This window comes from Thermobia domestica, chromosome 8 (genome assembly GCF_964235325.1).
Source record: "Thermobia domestica chromosome 8, izTheDome1.hap1.1, whole genome shotgun sequence".
Classification (NCBI taxonomy): Eukaryota; Metazoa; Arthropoda; class Insecta; order Zygentoma; family Lepismatidae; genus Thermobia; species Thermobia domestica.
The window spans coordinates 294,056,131-294,072,138 of NC_137461.1; the positions used below are offsets into that span (position 1 = coordinate 294,056,131).

The following is a 16,008-nucleotide window of genomic DNA, read 5'->3' on the forward strand; positions in this document are numbered from 1 at the left end:
TTGTACAGCATGTTTACAAAGTTAGGTCCGAAAAGGCCCGAGAAATATGGTTGTATATTTAAAAATTTACAGCCCGAGTCCGGCCCGGACCCGAAGTGATATATGCTTTGTAGACCCGAGTCCGGCCCGAAGTCCGGGTCGAGCCCAAGTCCGCGGGTTCGGCTCGAGCCCCTGCATTCCTCTAACCCGAGTCCCCTATTTGGTAGAGAGACGCCTTACTGACTGCTTTAGTGTATCTCCTCTCACAAAGCAAAGCGTGTGTTTTCCTCGAGTTAAAGAATTACAGTCTGTTGGACTGGCAACTGGTGAACTTTAAGGCGATGTACACGTGAAATTTTAATAAAATGGTACTTTAATAAACTGTAATTAAAATCACATTCTTGAAACAGAAATTCATTCTTGATTTCCACTCTAGAAGCCATGGTAGCTCTCATCGTAAAATTATCTTCATTCTAAAGACAAATGAGCATTGGAGATTGATGAACAATCCAAGAGTACAGTGTCTTGCACTATCAAACTTATCACATTTAAGGAGAAAGTTAAATAAATTTATCTCTCTTATTACATTGTTTCACGTTCTTACTCATTTGGAAGTGTTGCACGTATGCCACTATTTTCTTTTTAAAAAATAACAAAAAGTAAGAAAATTAAATGCTACTCAATCGGAGGTAAAAATTTTATTTGGAATTTATCACTACTGGGTGCACCACATTAACTCCACTGAATTAATCTCTTACTTTTTACATACACTCATGTTTTTCAGCTATAGCGCGTCGCTTCAAACCTTAAGAGGATATCTTCTGTATGTTTCTATATATTCATATGAAATATTAATTACAGAAGAGAATAATGCTTGGCAGAAAATATAAACAGCTATGTTTAAACTAAGAAATTATAAAGCAGTTTGCAAGTTATTAAACAATTTGGAAGGAAACAGTATTTCCATCAGTTTCTCTGATGTTAGTACAAAATTTTTCCAATGTCAGACAGTGGCGGCTGGTGGATTGTGTTTTCGGGTGTTGCAGTATGAACGATAAGAGACAGAAGATATAAAGTGGACTCATTGACTAATCAGCATAACTTTAGATGCAAATGCTATGTGACATGTGAAATTAAATAAAATTCTGTTTAAAAAATGCAGAACATTTTATCCGATTAATCACCTTAATTAATTACGTAGTAAGTTCATTCTCCTCTCTTTGATTGGAGCAAATCTGTCTAATACATGCTGGTTGAACTCTGGTATTCTTATTGCCAGGTCTTTTTCGATGGAAAGCATAACCAATGGTGATAACCTTTCTTGGGACATTCAATTCCTTGAATGTGTCAATTCTTTTTCATGTAGAAAAATATTTTCGTCTTTTGCTGACGCCATAGGTACAGTTAATATTAATTTCAGAAGCTTTGTAGATTCACTAAATATTTTTTTCTAGATTATTGCGAACGATTCATTCTAGCAAACTCAGTCCCTGACAGTGATACGAATTCCTCTTCAGCATTGACTGAAGAGAGTTCTTAACAGAGATTAGTGTTATAAAAAATGTCCATTGAACACACTTTATTCACAGTTTATCCAGGAAAATTTAAAATAAATTGAGGAAATGTATCTAGTGCAAACAACATTACTGTCATAAAACATCCTGTAAATTTAAACTGGCTTTTTTATTCGAACACTCTCCTAAATTGTCCTTTGCTTGTTTTGTCTAAGCCTTAATTGCAAGTTTTTCCTCAGTTGAAAGCTGGTCAATGTTTTTTGTAAGTTATTTACAGAAGTCATGGTATACAATTCATTCAGAACTTGTAGGTTGTTTACAGAATTAAAGCACACACAATAAAATTAAATCTAATAAATAAAAACCAAAACATTGCTACGAAAGAGGTACTGGTATATGAATTCTGAATGTCACATATTCATACACCAACACACACACATGTGCGTAAAAGAAAAAAAACTACATTCCAAATCATCCGTTTTGGTTGTTACGTAATGCACGATGAACACAATATACTTCCACATGAGGCGAAACAATGCTTATCAATGTCATATGTTCTGGAAAGGAAACCTCGAAACCCGCCAGATGTAGGATCAGCATGTATACCTAACAGAAGATAAAAGTCGAAGAACGTCAAAACAAACAGCACTGCCAGTTCTACACCCAGAAATGTGTGTTGGGAGGGGTTCGATGAGTCTATGCAATATGTACCTTTCTTATTCTGCATCCGAAAAGACGATAAGTAATAACTGTCACCTATATTCTTAGCAAAAAAAGTGATAGAACAATTGTTTTTAAGAAAAGAGAGAGTACATGATGAGGCGTAAAATAAAATATTTAGCCTACATCAATCGTTTCTCTGTTAAACAAGTATAGTTCGTTAGGAAAATCTACAAATGTTAGTCAAGTTTCGAAATTTTTGGGAGGTCCAGACCCGGTGGACCCCCTCGTGGCTACGCCCCTGAGCATTGCTAACTAGTCCCAAATTCAAGGTGGCGTTCCCCATCGTACAGTTTTATGTGGAAATTAGCAAGAGTATAAAATATACTTATTTTATAAAAGAAATATGTATATACTAAACTACTAGGCTATCCACAGAGGGAGGGGGCGATTCTACATACTGACTTATTAATATTTGAATCACAAATTACTGTGGAAGAAGCCTTCAGTATCAATATAAGCTAAGAATTAACTTGTAAATGCGGGTCTACTTTCATTTGTTTTCTGCTCTAGATATTTTCTTTCTTATTTTGTAATTCTGCAATCACTTTTTTTTAATTGTCATTATATTGATTTGCTTCAGTATGGCCCTGTAATTTAAAAATATGAATGCATAAAAACAAATTCCATTTGTTAATTGCTAGTGAAATAAAATTTAGAAATCTTATTTAGCGCGAAAAACATTCTCGTTCACTGGAAACCGTGCTGTGTTGCAGAAGCACTGCAACGACCAGCCCCTTTAACTTCTGAGATAGGGGAAAGGAGACTTAACATTCGCTCCAATTCCCGCGCTGAAGGAATCGGGTCGTTGTATGCTCGCTGCAACACAATATAAATTAGAGACTCTGTGACGGATTATTTTTCGCTTTTTAAAATGGATTAACGGAACGTACAGTTACAGAAGTAAAAAAAAAAAATATGTTATTTAAAGTGTATATATGCGAGTATTAAAAAGTATTTTTCTTTTCTTTACTACTATTGATGATATTTTTTTTTCTTGAAATACTTTGGTCGTTGCGCAACGCTGCAACACTAACATTAGCCGCCACTGATGTCAGATGAATTATATACATTTTATTTTGATTTCTATTTATTTTGATACGCCATTATAACTTTTAAACCACAAACGCTGTAATTTTGTGGCATGTAAATATCAATAGGACAATATTGTTTGACATACTATTTAATCACAAGGTTAACAGTGTTGTCAACTTAAAGTTTTATTTTTTCAAGTAGCGCTACTTCAAATCTACATTCTAAACGAAAACCTACGATGTTTCATTTATTATTCAGTGTTACAAACTAAGGACGCTACAATATCACAAATAACTAAATTTTGATGGCCTCTACAGCTATAATAACTTAAATAAGACAGACGGGTAATGCACATCCAAAGTACAATGGATTTCGAATGAATACGAACAAAATTACAATGAATTAAATATTTGGCTTTTTTAGAAAGCGCTTATTTCGAAAATTTGTTTAGGCAAGTGCACTATCCACTATTGTACTTAGGTAGTTTGAAATAGATGTGAATATTGCAATGCTCTTTACAACAATTTCATATTTTAAACTGTTCTGGAGATAAGGTAGAAACTGTTAAAGTTTGCAATACTGTTTAACATTATGTAATTTCGAGAACTTATGGTAGTTACACCTGCTAGAAAATATTGTTCTAAGGTTACAGAAAGAAAGTAAATCAAAAATTGTTTGCAAAATTTGATATATTACCCTCAATGTTATATTTATTCGTAACTTTATAATTTCTTTTTCTAATTCTCGAATGGTTTGAGATATCAAATTGCTGTAAACGATATTATGATTTTTACATATATTGAAAACTATGTATGTATCGTTGTGATATTTATCTAAACATTTTTTCAAATAAAATGAAATCTTTGAGTTTTATGTCCCACGGTTATGCCGGCTAGGCTAAAGGAAATAGTGATGATGAGGAATGAATGAAATGGTGGAATGAAGAAAGTGGGAGAAAACGGGAGAACCCCGAGAAAAACCCCACACACGGTGTTTGTCCACCATGAAGTTTACTTGGCTTGAGCGGGGATCGAATCAGGGACCCCAGGCACCACAAGTGAACGCTCTACAACTGAGCCACCGCGGCCCCTTTTTTCCAAAGTTCTTTGCAACTTTGTGGTATCACAGTTTATGCCAGATAAGTTCCCATTGACGATATTTGCATAGTACAAAATTTCGGCGTTTTGTATTTATTAGTTTAACAGTTACCAGGGCTGATCAAGATTAATTGTCATCGTATATACAGGGGATATATACAATTCATTAAACGTTTGAAGAATATTTAATACTAACATCAGATAAACTAGGCAGAAAAGTTATTGATGGAAATACTGTCTCTTTACAAACTATCTTATCCTAGCGATTGCAAAGAATTTTCGGATTAGGTTCTCGGATATCGATTCGAGATCCGGATCTTGAATATGGATTCTAATCTCACATCTAGATTGATTTAGGATTTAGGATTTAGATTTCTGGGCTTTCGGCATCTATGGCCATTTAGCCCGTCACGTTTTGGGGGATGACGTCCCTCGGCGAGCACACTATCCGGGGAAAGGGAAGGAAGAAAGGATTGGGGAAGGAAGGAAGTGGCTTGGCACCTTTAAGTTAGGTACCCCGGCATTTGCCTGGTGTGAACAGTGGCGTAACTACGTTTCATGCACCCCCCGTAAGAGAATACCCAGGCCCCCCGTCTTAACAGAATTTTTTTGTGGAATGATATATAATAATAAATAACCATACTTCCCTGTATTTATGAATAATGAGTTAAATACATGTAACTACTAGGCATAAATATTAATAAATGGAAACCACTTTGTTATACATATAATTTATTCAACAAGCTTCACAATGGAAGATGGACTTACCTCTTTGCACTCAGTGACGTCAGTAGCAAGAGTATCAGGAATTAATTGAATGGTCTTCTTCTTGCTTTCCTGTCAGCAAAATCCTTTACTAACTTCCATTTTCTCAGCTTCGTCCGCATTTGTTCAGAGCAGTGCTAGATTAGTTAATCTATTTTGTCTCACATAGTTTTATTATTATTATTATTATTATTATTATTATTATTATTATTATTATTATTATTATTATTATTATTATTATTATTATTAATTTCAATTTTGAGAATGACTTCTCCGCAGAACTAACAGAAACAGGGAGTGTCAAAAACAACAAATACGCGGTAATAAGTTCTGAAAAGCTAGACGCCAATGACTTATATTTCAGAATTGAAAACCTTGTTAGGTCGAACACAGAATTCTGAACACTTATTTCAGATTTCAGCTGTTTCACAAAGCAAGTTACTTCCATCGAAAACGAAGAACCAGAACTGTAAGTTGTTTGAAGTATCTGTGCCCTTCTTAGAATTACATCATCAGTTAAATGAATTATGGAAGGAAACTAAAAGGAAAATTTAGATACTACATCACACAAAGATATAAAATGACGACACAATTTTGAATTTAGTATATCAAATAGTTTAATATAGATGTTAATTTTAAAGTTTGATTCAATATTTCCCAAAGATATATAGCCTATAAAAGCCGACCAAACCGACTTTCTCTCTTTTTTGTTCGCGGTGTTTGACCTACACATCAAGCCTCCCAAAGATAGTCGGAAAAAGGGGAGCGTGATAGAACATTGCCGACTAATAGAAAACTGAAAAGCTTGTTGATTCGACCTATTAGTAGGCTAGGGTGAAGGGCCCCCTTGGAAGTGTTCCCCCCGCATTGCGGGGTTTTACGCTATGATAGTTATGCCACTGGGTGTGAATAAGGGAATACAGGAAAACCTGATTCAGGGTGGCTGGCCTGAAAAAGTGTTTTACACTTTTTGGACTGAGTGCCCCCACCTGGAATCGAACCCGGGACCGCTCGCACCGAAGGCGTAGATTGGTATCCCTAATTTGAACGTAACCAAAAATTACTGGCCTGGCCCAGGATATTTTCAAATTAAGTTTTCTTTCGTAAAAGTATTTAAAATGTTTCCAATTGCTATCTTAACGAAATGCTATCTTAAGGGATTAGGAGGTTCAAATATTTTCCTATTCAACCCGTGCAAAGCACTCGCATTTTAGCTTCATTTAGTTGTAAACTCTACAGTTCATAGACACGTATTCTCTTAGTTCTACTTGACGTGGGAGACTCGGGGGAACTCATGTGGTTCGAATTCCACGTTAATCTGTAGGTCCACGTCTCATATAGCCTCGCTGCTAAAAGGGACTTTAAACTCCAACTCAACTCTTACTTCTAATAATAAGTTTATATGCCGAGCTTCATCTCTCTGGTGACGTAGATTATTCTTGGCAACAATTTTGAACCCTCTGATATATATTTCCAAAAATCCTTCCTGGGGGCGCGGTGGCTCAGTGGAGAGCGTTCACCTCTGGTGCTTGGGATCCCGGCCTCCGCCAAGTGAACTTTGTGGTGGACAAACACCGAGCTCGTGGGTTTTCTCGGGGTTCTCCCAGTTTCTTCATTCCACCATTTCACTCATCTCTCATTATCACTGTCTCCTTTAGCCTAATAAGCATAACCGTGGGACGTAAAACTCAAAGATTTCATTTCATTTTTCAAAAATCCTTCCTTATTCCCTCCTTTAGTCACAAAAGGAATATTCTGTCCAAATTTCGTGTTCCTAGCTATAGTAGTATGCAGCGGCGGAAATTAAGGGGGGACGTGTAAGACTTCCCTATATATATATATATATATATAGACCTATATATATATATATATATATATATATATATATATATATATATATATATATATATATATATATATATATATATAAAGAGAGAGAGAGAGAGAGTATATATATATATATATTTGAAACAAAGTAAAGATGCCTTTCTATATAAAAATCACCATCAAATTTGTTTTTGTATTAACGTAAATAGCTCATTTGTGGAAACCTTGAATCGAAATCCTCTTTACTAGAGAAAAACTTTTTAGTTCCTGTAGTAACATTTCTGTCAAATAAAAAGAAGCTAAATATATCAACAACTTAATATAGTTCTATGGCCTATGGACACAGGAGGTTCAGTGCCGCGTTTACAAAAGCTCTCCATTGATTTCCGTCCTTAAGAGTCTTCATCCCGGCGAAATTAAAATACCGCTAATTTTACAGTAATTATGTGATATCTTCAAATACATAAAAGATAATTGAAATATGGAACAAGAGCGCCCTAGACAATATTATTTTGCGTGAGATACCGTTATCACAAGTCACCTAGTGGCTTTCCGTTTTCAGCTGTTTAGAAACGCGAAAATAAATGCCGATTTTCAAAATGGCTCGAAATCGAAAGCAGATAAGTGAGTCGTAATAACGGTATCTCATGTAAAATGATATTGTCTAGGGCGCTTTTGTTCCACATTTCGATTATCTTTTATCTATTTGAAGATATCACATAATTACTGTAAACTTAGCGGTAGGGATGCGTTCGAGTCGAGTCGAGACAGAATTTTCCTGACAAAATTCGAGTCGAAACACAGCTCTTCCAATAGAAAAATATATATTTTTCGAGACGAGACATCACTTTTACAGCACATTTTCGAGTCGAGACAGTCTCAAATCTTCTCTCGTGCGCATCCCTACTTAGCGGTATTTTAATTTCGCGGGGATGAAGACTCTTAACCTACTGGACCCAGTTTCTGCTTTATATTTCAATCTCAGCGAGAACCATTTTAATATTGTCCTCCCATCTGGGCCTCGGTCCTCCTAATTTTCGTTTCCCTATTTGGATTTCCAGTTCGAACTTTGAAAGCGTTTCTAATTTCTTCCATTCTGGCTACATAACCTGCCCATTTGAGCCTCCTAGACTTGATGACCCTAACAATGTTTTTGTAAACGGTATAAAATTATGCAGTTCATCGTTATGGAGTTTCCGCCATTCCCCATTCACGTTCCTCTTGGAGTTCGAATATTGGTTTAAGAATCTTGTTTTCAAATACTATCAGTCTGCGATTTTCCCTCAGAGTCAGTGACAATGTTTTGCAACCATACAGCACAATAGGCATGATTATCGTTTTATATTTTAAGCTAAAAATTCCTCAACAGAATTCGCGACAAAAAAGATTTTTAACTGAATAATAACACGAAATCCCTGCTTTCAGTTGACATTTTTTTTTATTATTATGGTTTTGGTCTGTTAATAATAATTCTAAGTATTTGGAAGTATCCACTTTGTTGAAAGAAAATATTAGTTGGTATTTTAACGCATCCATAAAATGCAGTATTACGATCCCGACAAACTTCCATTTATTTAGTTTTCTCTGCATTTACTTTTAAGCCCATATCTCTGCAAGCGTTAAGTAAGACTTCTGCATTCCTTTCTATTGTTCTATCATCCCCTATTAAATTTACATCATAAGCATACGCCATAACCTGGTAAATACAATTCAGCTCTAGGACCTGATTTCTGTCTTTGATTTTCCTTATAGTGTTCTCCAGAATAAAGGTAAATAATATCGGCGACAATGCATCTCCTTCTTTCAGGCTATTCTCAACGTGAAAGCTCGTGAACTCGTACCTTACTTTGGGATTCATTTAAACATATCTTAATTAATCTACCTTTTTCGGTATTGAAAATTCTGTAAGCATGTTGTACAATGTTTCCCTCCTACCCTAGTCTGAAGTCAATAATTGATGTGCCAGAATACTGTATTCCCATTTCTTTTCTAGTATTAGTTGAATAGTAAATATCTGGTCGATATTGATCGATTTTACCTACATCCGCTCTAAAAATCTCCAATAATTTCATCTGCGTATGAAGTCAAAATTTATTGGATATTGACAGAAGAGAAATGCCTCAATAATAATCAGTCTTGTTGATTTTCTTCTGAACTGGAACAATGATTGATTCTTTTCACTCTTGTAGTGATTCCTCCTTGTTCCAGATAAGGAGAATGAGTTGTGTATCTTGCTCTACAATTCCCCCCCCCCAGCTAAAATTAAGTCAACCAGAATTTTGTCTACACCCGGAGATATGTGTGTATATGTATTTCCTTTATTCAACGATAGTCTCTCTCTTATTATCATAATCAACTCCTCTGAACGACCGAACATCAGTTGTGCTAGACTGTTTTCTTCTATCTACTAAAACGTGATCGATTTGATTATGTGTTTTTCCGTCTGGTGAGGTCCAAGTATATTTATGAACGTCGCGATGTGGGAATTTTGTAATCATCACGATAAGGTTTGTGGATGTTGCAATGTTTAGGAGTCTAACGCCGTTGTCACAACCCTCCTTATGCAGACCTTTATTCCCTATAATCTGTTTGAAAATACCCTCTCGTCCTACCTTCGCACTGAAACCGCCTAACAGAATTTTTATATGATATTGCAGGAGATTATCAAATACCCGTTCTATTCTTTCGTAAAGACTTTTTTTTTATTGTCATCCTTATTTTCTGTTGGGACATGTATATTTAAAACAATAATATTACACCACCAACCCTTAAGAGAAGTAAAAGAAAATCTATCATTAGCAAATTCAATCCATGTAATTGCTGTTATTACGTATTCGTTTATGAATGAAAAGCCCAAATCCTAGTCGGTAATTTTTAATTCGTTCCCCGTAAAAGAACGTAAAATTTCCCGACTTGACTCCTGCATATCCTTCTCATCTAACTTCCTGATATCACACTAGTTCCATCTTCTATTTCTAAACTCATTCGTTACACATTTTAACGCGCTTGCCCTATAGAGCCTTCTTATCTTCCATGTTCCAATTCTCATGTCGATTTTACTTTGCTGAGTTCGTGCCAAGTTATCGGTTCTGATCGGAGGATTCTGCGAATATATCTGAACAAGCCTTTTTTTATTATTATTATTACAGGATGAGTTGTTAGCCCCAAACCAAATTCCCAAGCTGGAGGATCACCCCTTGTCTTTCCGCGACTGCTTATTCAGTATATTCGCAGCTAACCTCTATATCCCAGAGGACTTCTCCTCGATCCACAACCTGAGAACACGCCGTGCCGTGGTGACAGGAAGACCACATTTTACGGAAATTAATATAGCTATATTTTAGAATTACTATAGGTACTGATTATCCGAACACTGCTTTAAAACACACAGGAACAATCAATATGCTCGGATATATGGATGCATGTTAAGACTGTGAAAGCTTTGATGCCGTAAAAATTGTAAATTAGAGACTAGTGTCAGTTTAGTATTTCATGAATGCTCGTACGTTTGACTATCCGAACTATTCTTCATGTATCACGTTGTTTCGTTTTATAGCTACATAACTTTATAATATTTTGTAAGTGATTATAGTCTTTACCTGTTCTCTGCCAATAGCAACTATATTAATTGTAAAGGGCGCCTTGTATTCTTCACAGCTTCTTTATTAACAATCACTATTTGAATTTATTATATAAAGCTGGTACACAAGATAACTAAAACCACTTATCTACAATGTGATGTTTCGTTGGGCGCCTTATGTAAAAGGCGCACTGTACCTTTCACGGGTTCTTTAAAAATAGTAACTGTATGTATTTATTGTACAGAACTGTAGTAGACAGAAGAGTAAATAAAATCGTTCATCTTTGATGTGGACTCGCAAGTGCGCCTAATGTGAAGGGCGCACTGCACCTTTCACGGGTTCTTTACCAATAAAAGTGTAAGAATTTATTACTAAAAACTTGTACCTTCATTTATACTGTGATGTTTCGGAGGGCGCACCGGGACACGTACCGGTGTTCCGGTGGGCTAGCACGGGCCTGATATATATATATATATATATATATATATATATATATATATATATGTGTGTGTGTGTGTGTGTGTGTGTACATTTTCAGCGATGTTCAAAATAGTTATGAAGATGAAAATCAATGCTGTGGAGGAGCAGGGGAGCAGAGTTGTCTTCAACATTGGAAGGCGGGCAGATTTGAGGCTTCTTCTGGGGGGATCAATTTCATCTTACTTTCCTTTGTGGCAATTGGATATAAATCATCACACTCCTCCCCAAAAAAACACGTTTCAAATCGGATTATTGGGGGACAGTCCCCCTTAGTTCCAAGATTGGAGGGAATATGTCCCTCTGATCCCCTCCGGGATTTGCGCCAGTGGTAGTATGATCTGGACGATAATCAGTCACACTTCTATCTTTCATATAAAAAGATAGACAGACACATATCAAGAACTTCTTTTATTGGAATGGTCCGAACTATTGTATATGGGTATTTAGTAAGTATTTTAAGTGCCTTACGAAACATTTTATTATATAAATCTAAAGCATATATATATATAAAGCACATGAGGATTTATCAAGGTAAAGCATGTGGTTTTTACATTTAACTAAATGCATTGTTCTTATTTGTTTTATAGGTTGGAGACCTTACTGAGATGAGTGGATTACACTAAATTTTGCAACTTTAAATGTTGATACACGAAGCATGACTTAAAAAGCGGATCTTCCGTGCAAAGTGGACAAAATATAGAAACCTTTAGTTTGATCGTGAGTGTTCGAAGTCCGTAAACTATAGTATTAAATTATTATTTATAGCGTCTGTATGAAAAAAAAAATGAAATATACGCATTACATGCAAGAAATTAATAATGTTGCTTTACTTGTGACCAGTGGCGTATTTAGGGGGGGGGCTTCCAGGCTTAAGCCCTCCCCGAAATCTTACTTACTATAGTAAAGTATTTGAAATATCTTGCAGAATTTTCACATTTTCAGGCAAAGCCCCCCCCCGAAAGTTAGCAAAGCCCTCCCCGAAACAAAATCGTAAATACGCCACTGCTTGTGACGAATGAATAGATAACAGGAAAATACATTTCTTACACAACCTTTACGAAGCTTGTCGAGCTTAGTTTCAAAACGTCTCTTGTCCACTTTTCTAAATTTTTGGGAAATCAAGAAAAACGTTTAATGTCTTCGTTATATCATTAAGTGAGAATTATATTACTCAGAAATTTTCTCGAGGGCAATAATATTTTATTTTCCTTGTAAATGTCTTGGTAGTGCTCACTATTAAAGAGAAATTACGTGAATTTGTTTGGACAAGGGACGTTTTGAAACTAAACTCAGGACAAAGCACGGTTTGAAAATAAAAACCTTTTGTTAAGAGAATTATTTTTTTCCTTCAAATGTATACCGGTACAATAATAGGAAAAGGGATTTATTTATCGGAAATATGATATACATGTTTACCATTACTTTAAAACAGAATATTTCCAAGGAGGAATAATGGCTTGTTTTTAAAGAATGTCACTAAATATGCTACAATCAAAACACAACTTATAATATAACAATTCTCACGAATGTCCTGAATAGTTGAGTATGAAACTAGAAAATATACAATGGAGTGCATCTACTTTTACACTAGAGATCTTCCAAATCTTCTATCATTCCTCCTTCCAGTTCACATTCAGAAGCTTCTTCGGTGGTTCCACTACGAAATATTTCCTTGTAGAACTGCAACTCCGGCATAGCCATCCATTCTACTCCAAAATGTAGTATGAGCAATCTCCCAACGTCTTCTAGCTTCTTCTTTTTCAGAGGAACACCTTTGACAATTTGTGATAGGAAGAATTCGTATCTATAGACATCAACTTTGATTTTTTTTTTCATTTCAGTGTCAGTGTTATACGTTGGTATACGTTAATATACTTTTGTTGCTGGCCTTCTTCGATACGTTCCATAACTAATAAACCATGTCTGAAAGTTTCTTTCTTGAAAATAACGCGTATTTTACTCGCAATCAAACAAAGGAACAGAAGCTAAGCAAAGAGTCTTAAAAACACTACAGCAGAAAGAAAACCTATCGTTGAAACCTCAGGTACTTTGGCGCATAATTCAAGGAATTTCCGCGAAATTCGTCTGTATCAACAAGTAGAGCATCACTAATTTCCAGATCAAAATTTTAATAGTATTTCAAACTCTATTGGCATTCACAATGGAATTTTTGAATTTTACGTCCCAGGGTTATGCCGGTCTATTGACATCGAGTTAAGTTTAGGGAAAAAGAGACATTTTGAAACAAAACAGTTAAAACTTTGATGAAAGATCTTTGGAAAAGAGACATTTTGTTTTGAAATTATTTTGCTCAAAAATGTATGCCATGTTCCTGTAAACAAAAGATGTTTTGAAATCAAATCCATATTTCTAAGATATTTTTATAGGTTTTTAGATTGGTCTGCAACAAAATCCTTGTAGAAATTGATAGAGAAACCATTAAAGATTAATAAACCATCATTATCTCGATTTTCAAAATTTTGGACAAGAGAAGTTTTGAGACTGAGCTCGACATATGCAAAGTAATTTATTTACTAAAGTAAGCTTTGGCACATAGTTTGAAGTTGAAGGAATAACAGAATAAACTATCTATTATATTTTGAAATTTGTGAGGTGCATTTTTTTTTACAAGGTACATTTCTCTGTTTGTCTTTCAGGTAGTAATAATCACCACATGGCGCCCATGTGATAAACCAGACATGTTGTACACGATGTTCACAAATACAGTACCTACCTTGCTATATGCAAAATTCTAATGAACTATACTGACAAACTGTAAGAGATCATTTTTCATATCAAAATAACAAAGTCTTTCGGTTTAACGTCTCACAATTATACCTGTTAGGCTAAGGAGACGCTGACGAAAGAATTACTGGAATGACAATGTGGGAGGACGGGAATACCACCAAGTAAGCGATGTTGTCCACCACAAACTTATTTGAACTGGGATACCAATGCCTCCCTTATTAAAATAAGAAAAAGTGCATATGGGAAAGTGTGTAGTTTCAGAGCTAAGGCGGCCCAAAAGTGTGAGAAGACTACATTTCTATACGCGTTATTTCGAACAATAGAAACCGTGGAGTGGCGGTCCACATAAGCAAAATAATAATAATAATAATAATAATAATAATAATAATAATAATAATAATAATAATAATAATAATAATAATAATAATAATAATAATAATAATAAAAGATCATACCCGTAATCCAAAAATGCATATTTCAGCCATGTTCAATGTGTGCGCAAGACAATCTCTATATGTATTATCCAACTCGTCTTTTATATAGGAGGTTAAGAGGGAATTATATTACAGAAAACAAAGTAAAATCACATTTGCTTGCAACGCCAGTACTGCAATCTAGAAGAAAATAAACTAAAACTTGTATAAATTTTCCTGCCCATAAGACACGTTACTTTTCTTTCGTTTATAAAGCTGGGCTTTTAAAACGAAATTTTTGTTAGGGAAATAGACTAAGACTTCCGTAATTTATTTTGGGTAGTCCTTTAGGAAGTAACTCTGTAACAATTATTCAAAATAAACACACTGAGAGAAAAAATGCAGGTGGCGTACTTAAAAAGATAGGCTACATGCGTAATTCCTGTAGTTTTTGGACTTAACGTACAGCAGACGTATAATGAAAACGCGTGTTTTATAATACTTTCTATATAAGTGTTCCATCTATACGTACTTTCCGTATGAAACAATATAGGCGGTCAGGATCTCACATACAAATAGACGTATATAACATATAGCTGACGAAAGTAACATAAGTATATGCATGTGGTATACGTAAAATTGTTAGATGTCACATCCTGCAAGAGCCTGATGTAACATCTAAGGGCAGTGCCTATGTATCATACGGATAATGTATGCTCCGAACTGATTTCCATAGTAAGCAAGAGGATACCGTATATTTGTACAATATACCGCTGTCCGGAGAACGGAATTTTCTCTGTGTATACGAACTAGAAACTTTAAAATTATGAATTTTTACAAAACATATAATGATTTTTTCTTACTTCTATCTCTGGTGTGAGGTTCTTGGACTTAATGGTGGCGAAACACCATGAGTGTGAGTGTTCTCAGAATTCTCTCATTTTCTTTTAATTTGCCATTATCTTCCATCTCATCATCATTGTTTCTTTTAGCTTCGGTGCATAAACGTCCAAAAATGTTCTTCTATTTTTAAATTAGACCCCCCAAGAAACAATTTTAAGCAAAATTTCATGGCAATTCTTCTTTTGCCAGAAGAGAAATTGGAATATTTTAAATGGAAGAATAATGCTGATGTTTCATTACGTTAATCCTTATGCATTTTAAATTGATAGTATCCGACGACTGAAACAAAGTAGGATTCTTATAATAGCATTCCTTATTGGAAGTTCAGTAACTTATATTTATATATATTTACATCACTTCGCAATTAATAACGATCCCACGTGCTACGATGAAAACAAATGAGAAATGTTGTACCTTTGTTTCACGTTTCTTTCCTTTCCTGAGGTAGGCCAATGTTAAACTGAAGTCTCCAATTGCATTCATGTTTAACTTAACAGGTACCTTGATTTGTTTAATTGTCTCAGACTGATGTATCTACATTATATTTTCTTTATATTGAACAACTTAATCCAATGCATAACTCTGTACGAATCCAAAATATAATTTCCAACTCTGGGATCACCTGAACTTTACATTTTTTCATAAATTCTTTTATAACCGTCACCAGATTATAGAAGTATTTTTTGTGGACGCTCTGCATATTTTGTAAAGACAGTAATTATTTTTTTCGATTTATACTTTATTCTCAGACGCAAATAAGTTCTTTCTTCGATGGGAATTGCTTCTTTCCCACGTAATCGAAGAAACAAGTCTTTATCGTCTATTCATATATATATATATATATATATATATATATATATATATATATATATATATATATATATATATATATATATATATATATATATATATATATATATATATATTTAAAACGTTGCTTTGTGGT

At 34.7% G+C, this 16,008-nt stretch overlaps 1 protein-coding gene across 1 annotated transcript in view; it reads left to right on the forward strand.

Moving 5' to 3' along the window:
• Positions 1 to 11,802, forward strand: part of LOC145692045 (uncharacterized) — a 34,606-nt gene extending 22,804 nt beyond the window's left edge. Inside the window, exon 4 of the mRNA XM_081767337.1 lies at positions 11,586 to 11,802. Within this exon, the coding sequence (XP_081623463.1) occupies positions 11,586 to 11,602 (17 nt within the window). The 3' untranslated portion in view covers positions 11,603 to 11,802. The remainder of the gene's footprint in view (positions 1 to 11,585) is intronic.
• The last annotated feature ends 4,206 nt before the right edge of the window (positions 11,803 to 16,008 follow it).